This window comes from Solanum lycopersicum, chromosome 7, assembly GCF_036512215.1.
Source record: "Solanum lycopersicum chromosome 7, SLM_r2.1".
Lineage (NCBI taxonomy): Eukaryota > Viridiplantae > Streptophyta > Magnoliopsida > Solanales > Solanaceae > Solanum > Solanum lycopersicum.
The window spans coordinates 33,071,689-33,079,451 of NC_090806.1; the positions used below are offsets into that span (position 1 = coordinate 33,071,689).

The 7,763-nt window shown below is 34.9% G+C and overlaps 1 protein-coding gene and 1 long non-coding RNA gene across 3 annotated transcripts; one reads left to right on the plus strand and one right to left on the minus strand.

Annotated features, from left to right (window-relative positions):
* The first annotated feature begins 1,323 nt into the window (after positions 1 to 1,323).
* On the plus strand, positions 1,324 to 5,247 carry LOC101257979 (uncharacterized). 2 transcript variants are annotated; one of them, XM_010325160.4, is made up of 5 exons: positions 1,324 to 1,422; positions 1,874 to 3,186; positions 3,277 to 3,639; positions 3,935 to 4,490; positions 4,566 to 5,247. In XM_010325160.4, exons 2-4 carry the CDS (start codon positions 2,695 to 2,697, stop codon positions 4,340 to 4,342), a joined length of 1,263 nt encoding a protein of 420 aa, XP_010323462.1. In that variant the 5' UTR covers positions 1,324 to 1,422; positions 1,874 to 2,694; the 3' UTR covers positions 4,343 to 4,490; positions 4,566 to 5,247. The 2 variants fall into 2 exon arrangements, with proteins under 2 accessions (XP_010323462.1, XP_019070185.1); XM_019214640.3 differs by having other exon boundaries at positions 1,339 to 3,186.
* A 366-nt stretch (positions 5,248 to 5,613) lies between these two features.
* On the minus strand, positions 5,614 to 7,555 carry LOC101258276 (uncharacterized). The gene is made up of 2 exons (XR_002028284.3): positions 6,382 to 7,555; positions 5,614 to 6,266 (listed from the first exon to the last, which is right to left on the minus strand). It is a non-coding gene; the product is annotated as an uncharacterized lncRNA (long non-coding RNA).
* Positions 7,556 to 7,763: the final 208 nt, after the last annotated feature.

A 7,763-nucleotide genomic window follows, 5' to 3' on the forward strand; every position in this document is an offset into this window, starting at 1 on the left:
CCCATTAAGTTGAAAAATCAAACAAAAAATTGAAAAAATTGTTTAGTTTAAAATTTTAAAAAGCCCACTAAACAGGCCCATTAAAAAATCGAAATAAAAAAACGAACCGAATTAATAAAAACCGAACCGAAGTAACAAAAACCGAACCGAACCGAAATATTTTGATTCGGTATTCGGTACGCAATTTACAAAAATCGAAAACCGAAAAAACCGAAAAAAAAAACCGAACCGAACCGAAATACCGAATGCCCACCCCTATAATGCATAGTGTCTCCTTAAGGAAACTATTCCCTGTAACATTTGAGGTTTTATTTGTAATGTGTCCTCCTAATGTCTGCGAGTCACTCAACGGCAGTAAAATACATGTGGTATACTAGATTTAGTAATAAAAGAAAAAGTCTGAAAAATCTCTTTTTAAAATGAGAGGAAATCCTTGAATTTTATAGAAAACACAGGGTAGTGCGAAAATGTTCTTATTCTGCCTTACCGGAAAGCTCAGAAACCTTTGAAAAGGTCATAATCTTTTGGAAAGGTCATCACCTTTCATAAAAGTCACAACTTTCCATAAGAATCTTAACTTTTCATAAAAGTCGCAACCTTACATGAAGGTCGCAACCATTCATAAAAGTCACAACTTTTTATGAAATTCGTAACTCTTCATTTTCCATTCACACCGTTTAAAACTCAACATATGTATATACTCGTAATGCGGACACAATATGGTGATATACTCGTAATACTGACACAACATAGTGATAGACTCGTCTATGGTTTCAACATTAAAATATTATGCGTATTTATAATAGAAATTTAATTAGTTTTCAAAAAGAAAATTTATTATGATATTTTGAATAAACAATATAAAAATAATAATAAAATATCACACGAGTGATTATTTTACCATCGTTTCAAACAATATATTTGAATTAAATAATTAATTTAATTATATACTTTTTTTTAATTCAAAATTCACCAATATAATAAATTAAAATTATGAATCTCATTATATTAACAAATCGGAGAAGGGTCTAAAATACCCTTATAGTATTAGAATTGGTACAAAAATACCCCTCGTTTAACTTTTGGCCTTAAAATACCCTTGGGGTTAACCTTTAGGGACCTATTTTGCCCTTTTGGCTAACAGAATACCAAGTCAATATTTTTAATTATTTCATTTATTGCGTGGCATGTTGTAATTGGTTAAAAATTTAATTAATTAAAATCCAATTAGTTTGACCCAAACCACCCTATCCACCTGGATCGACCCGACCCATCTTTCAAAATACCCAACCCATCCAAATAAAACATCCACTACCCATTTCTTTTTTTAAAAACCCTAAACATTTCCCCCAACATCATCAGCTCTTGGATCGCGGCGATGTTCAAGTTAAAGTGAAAAAATCGATTTTCTGCTCCGATAAAGTAAGAACTGAAGACTTACTTTTAATAATTTTCATAAATATTGTGTAATGATTGTTCGATTAAATGTATTTCGTAAATAGTTAGGGTTTAGTTTTATTCAATTTTTGATTGCATTTTGTCTCTTGTATTGTAGCATTGTGAAGTTTGTGTAGTGTTAACATTATAGATTATTTTCTGATGTTAGAGTCTTTTATCGCTTCTTTCATGTGTTATAGATTGTTCTCGAGTGAGGTATGTGTGTGATTGGTATGTGTATGACTTCATCGGTCCCAATTTGTGCCTTTTTGTTTGTTTTGTGTTGTATTCCATGTGAATAAATAATGTTAGTGGTCCCTATAACTTTACTACCTTTATCTTTATATTAAATAATGTTAGTTTTCCTATAAGTTGTTTTGTTTATAGCTGACAATTCCTTTTCATTTTCTTTGTCTTCCATGTGAAAAATTTGAAGAATGACCAAAAAAGTGGATTTAGTATTTAACTATGGGGGCAAGTGGGTCCTTTCTCCTCAAGTTGTATACATTAAAAAAATAAATGAAATCTGGCATGGTTATGATGTGGATTTGCTGTCATATATTGACATTTGCTCAGAGTTCATTAATAAATGTGGGTTTAGGGCTGTGAAACAAATGTTAGTAACAGCACCAACTGGTAGGTATTATTTGCTTGAGAATGATTCAAGCATTAGGACTCTACAATCTGCTCTGTCTAGCCAGTTTAGTGTTCTTCAATTATTTGCTGTAGATGAGGGTGAAGCTACTGTTGTTATTCCTAATATTTGTGACCTGAACAAGCCTTACCCTGTTGTGCCAGTAGAGGTAGCAACAGATTGTGAATCAAATGAAGAGGATGAGGATCAGAATGAACCTATTCCTAGTGATTACAATAGTGATGAGTTGGAAGTCTTTAGAAAGGAAAAAAAAGAGAGATCAATGACAAGCTAGACAGATTCTTAGAGTTGGAAAAAGGTATGTGCTTTAAAGATCTTAAAGAAGCTAAACGAATTGTGAGTTTTTACTCTATTGTTAGAAAGGTTGCACTTAAAGTTGAAAAAAGTGACTATACAAGATTGAGATATTTGTGTGATATTGGTTGTCCATTTGAGTGTTTGATATCTGAAGATAGGAAAATCAGGGATTCAAAATTAAAACCTTGAACACCAAGCACTCATGTGGTGAAAATGCTTTTAAGAATAGAAAAGGCACTCAAGAAGCTTTAGCACACTACTTCAAGAAAAAACTTTAGAATAATCCAAAGTACAGTGTTAATGATATGAGACAAGATTTGGATGATAATTTTAATTTGAATGTTAGTTATTCCAAGATGAAGAGGGTTAAAAGGCTCGTGTTAGAGAAATTGGAGGGTAGCTACATTGATGAATTCAATAAGTTAGAGGGTTATGCTCAAGAATTGAGGGACAGCAACCCAGGTACTGATGTTATCATAAATACATCTAGAGAGGCTTTGGAACAAGGAAAAAGAAGATTCTTAAGAATGTATGTATGCATTCAAGCTTTAAAAAATGGATGGAAAGGAGGTTTGAGGCCTTTTATAGGGCTAGATGGGACCTTTTTAAAAGGAAAATGCAAGGGAATCTTATTGGTTGCAATGGGACAAGATTCAATGAAACACTTTTATCCACTTGCTTGGGCAGTGGTGGACAGAGAGACACTTAGAACATGGAAATGGTTTATTGAGCTGCTGAGAAATTCTCTAGACCTGGCAGATGGTGAAGGAGTAACATTCATGTCTGATATGCATAAGGTAGTTGTTTCTGATTTTAGTAAGTTTTTTATTTCAGTTAAATTCTTATACAAATAATACTTTAACTTGTTATGATTTTAATTGTTACAGGGGCTACTGAATGCTGTTAGTCAGGTGTTTCCTAAAGCACATCATAGATGGTGTGCAAGGCACATAGAAGCTAATTGGAGCAAGGATTGGAAAAGTGTACAAATGAAGAAGTTAATGTGGTGGTGTGCCTGGAGCACCTATGAAGAAGAATTTCATGATCAATTGAAAGTCATGGGTGGTGTGTCTAAACAAGCTGCAAAGGATTTGGTATGGTACCCTGCACAAAACTGGTGCAGGGCTTATTTTGACACAGTCTGCAAAAATCATTCACGTGAGAATAATTTTACAGAGTCATTCAACAAATGGATTATAGATGCAAGGGCAAAACCTATAATCAAGATGTTAGAAAATATTAGAATCAAGGTGAGTTGTTACTGTTTATAATATCATCATTTATATTACCTTAATACAGCTGATAGGTTTTATATAGGTTAGATTAATGTGGAATAACACCGAAAATTAGAGTTTGAGATTTTTATAGTTTGGTGATTTTGAGTTTTCAGCTCATAAAGTTGTACTTTTTCTTATTCTTTTCAATTTCTGTTGCTTTTTGTTGTGATCTATGACCTTGTTTCTCTTTATTTGAATCTCTTATATAGCTTGATGTGATTGTTACATTGATAGGTAATGTTGTTCTTACTTCTGTATTGTTATATAGGTTATGAATAGGTTGCAAAAACTTGAAGAAGAGGGTAGAAATTGGAATGGAGAATTTAGTCCATATGCCATGGAGTTGTATAATGATTTCAATATCATTGCACAATGTTGTCAAGTTCAATCTAATGGAGACCAAGGATATGAGGTAGTTGAGGGTGAAGATAGGCATGTGGTGAATCTTAATAGGAAGAAGTGTACATGTAGGACATGGGACTTGACTGGTATACCATGTCCTCATGCCATTAAAGCATATCTTCATGACAAACAAGAGCCACTAGATCAATTGAGTTGGTGGTATTCCAGAGAAGCTTACATGTTGATATACATGCATAAAATACAACCTGTTAGAGGTGACAAGTTTTGGAAAGTTGATCCTTCTCATGCTATGGAGCCACCAAGAAATACATAAATTGGTAGGCAGGCCAAAACTTAAGAGAAAGAGAGAAAAAGATGAGGCAAGGAAAAGGGAAGGGGTGTGGTCTGCTTCAAGAAAAGGACTAAAAATGATGTGCGGACATTGTAGTGCAACAGGTCACAACCAAAGAAGATGTCCTATGGTATGTAATTTTCTTTACTTGGTCAATAGTTACACTAGTTAATTCAATATCTAACTAATTTTGTCATTTTTATAGCTTCAAAGATCAAAACAACCAGCCCAAGATGTGCTTGTGTCAACACCCCAAGCCATTCAAGAAGAATCTGGTATCATGTCTACTCCTGGCTTTGCTGCTTCTTCAAGTCAACCTGATGGTCTTTCAAAATCAAAGGAAATTGAAAAGAACCCAGCTGGACCTTCAAAGTCAAAGAGAAAAATAATTGTTGAGGAATTTGAGGATGGGCAACATGTTGAACCTTCAAGTGCAGTTGCTGATGAGGATGGAGATGAGCATGAAAGTGAAGACGAGCAGACTATTCTAAAGCCAAAGGCAATTTCTGAAGCTAGGACTAGGCTTCAAGCTAAAAAGATGCAGATTCAACCAACTGGTACCAGGAGGATTGACTTCAAAGGAGATGATAATGGTGTGAGCATTCCAACTAATCTACCATACTCACCAAGAAAATTGGCATGGAAAGGAAAAGAAGCTACCACTTCAGATCATTTGACAATTGAAAAGGAGAAAAGAATTGGCAAATTGAAGGCAAAGAGGGGTGGGAAGAAGTAGTTGCATTATGAAGTTTTTTTTTGTTTTCTGGTGTTCTGTTATGGCATGATGAAACTTAAAATATTTTGACTTTTTTGATGTTACTATGTCTTGAACAAGTGTCTGTAACTTTTTGTGGGTTCAAAATATATGACAATGTCATTATCACTTATTTGTGGTGTTGTTGAATTTTGTTTTTCAGTTGCAGTATGTATGTTATTTGGCAGATTGAGTTGTAAGATTTTGCAGATTGTACTTTTTGCTATAAAATTGGCAGATTGTAAATTTCAGTTTGCAAATTATTCTAAAAATTGCAGATTGCTATAAAAATTTGCAGATTGATGAAAAATTTGCTAATTGCATTTTGCTGTAAAAATTTACAGATTACAAATTGATGTGTAATAGCTGTGAAAATGTGAATATTGCAGATTTTTATAAAAATTTGCACACTGCATTTTGCTGTTAAAAATTGCAGATTGCATGTTGCTGTAAATAATTGCAGCTTGCCATAAAAATGTGGATTGTTGTAAAATGCAGATTGCTAAATGGTAAAATGCAGATTGCAAAGAGCTTTTCCATTACAATCAAGATATTAACACGATTACTAACAATTTTCTACAAGCAAAACACAATGACATTACATTAGTTGTAACCTGCAGATTGCTAACATTACATCAAAATACAATTTCGAGACTTAATTTAAAGTCTTCAGCTTGTATTTTCTTTGTATTTGGTTGTTTCTTTTCCTTTTCTCACGCACTCAAACCTTGACCAATTAAACCATATGTATGTCCTTTTGACTTCTCGATGTGAAAACACAGAGCCAGGGCGCTGATCTTTGAATAGAAAAACAAGCCATTCCATATCGCGTTGGTTTGATCTTCCTTTCTCTTAGACGAGTTCTGGACCATTTGGTAGTAGATTATAACCATCATGATGCTTATTCTTATGTTCAACAGGTTTCAACTTCAATATTACTGCAACTATCAAGCTTGCAGCACCAATTAAAACACTGAGTAGCCATAGTTTCCAGCTGAGCGGTGTAGTGCTTGCCAACGTGCCTAAGAACTCAACGATGATAACTTGGAAAACGACAGTGGAAGTTATGACACCGACGAATATCCAGCTTCCAAAAATGCCACGGAACACATTTATCTTCTCCATGTCACTACTGTTTATTTCATTAAAAACCTGTATCAAACCGCGGAAAATATCTCAGTGACAATGTTACACATGTGAATCCATAACAAGGAAAATGTTCATTCATTTTCCATCCGTATACTGCACCAAAGTTTACAGCAAGTACCTGATATAAAACAAATGTGTTGAAAATGAAACTATTGAGAACTATGGTAGCATCTGCCTTCAAGCCTCAGAATCTGCTTTCCAGTGAAGTTGAAAACTAAAAGTATAGCTAGTTGGAAGATACTTTGTCCGATTATATTTCTCCACATCGTCTTGGAAATCAAACTCACTTCCCTTCCAACAGGAGGTCTGTTTATTAGTTCTTCATGTGGTGGTTCTGTAGCCAACACAAGCTTGTCCATTGGTGATGCTCGAGCGATCACCTACATTCAAGATTCGAGCATTTCAGGAACCATTCATTTACACCACACATTTTAAAGATTATCTCGGCTGCACCCTTGCAGAAAGGTCGGCTGTTTCCATCTGGGAGCGCAATAAGCACAGACATCTTTTTCTTTTCCGAATTGAAAGGCTCAACCTTCAGCAGTTTACATCCCCTTCTTTGCTTGCCAATATCACCACCAAGAAGCAATCCATATTCTAATATTGCTGATTCTGTTGGTGTACCGAGAATAGATTTCTTTTCGCCCTTATCCTTAACAACCTCTGCTACCGTATTGTGAAATATTGCCTGCAGAAGCAATGTCATTTCATTTTCACGTATATTCAAAGTTATTGCATCCCGACCTGCATCAGTTTCTACCTTTTTCGTTTTTCACAAATCCATATCTTGTTAACCACCATTCGGTTTGTTGTTAGTGTTCATGTCTTATCTGTGCAGATGCAAGTAGCTGATCCCATCGTCTCACATGAGGAAAGATGTCTCACCAATGCCTTGTTATCTATTAACTTTTTCATTGCAAACGCAAGACTCAATGTCACTGCCAGAGGCAGTCCTTCTGGAACCGCAACAAATCCATCTCTTGTTACCTGGATAAGTATATTTTTCTTCTCCTTATCCAAATCCCTGAACTGCAACGACTGCCTATAATCACTAATTGCAGCAACAACGACTACCAAGAATATACTAAGCAGAACACCTAGTCCATCGTACGTTCCTTTTGGCCAGCCTTCCGTGGCAAATCCCACACTAATGGAGACAACAGCACAAACCATGAGGATAATGAGAATGATATCCTGCAAAGCCTCCCAGAAAACTTAACAAATCCGATGAAGAAGATGAACTCCAAGAGAGCTCCAAGAGCTGATGATGTTGAGGGAAATGTTTAGGGTTTTTTAAAAAAGAAATGGGTAATGGATATTTTATTTGGATGGGTTGGGTATTTTGAAAGATGGGTCGGGTCGATCCAGGTGGATAGGGTGGTTTGGGTCAAACTAATTGAATTTTAATTAATTAAATTTTTAACCAATTACAACATGCCACGTAATAAATGAAATAATTAAAAATATTGACTTGGTATTCTGTTAGCCAAAAGGGCAAAA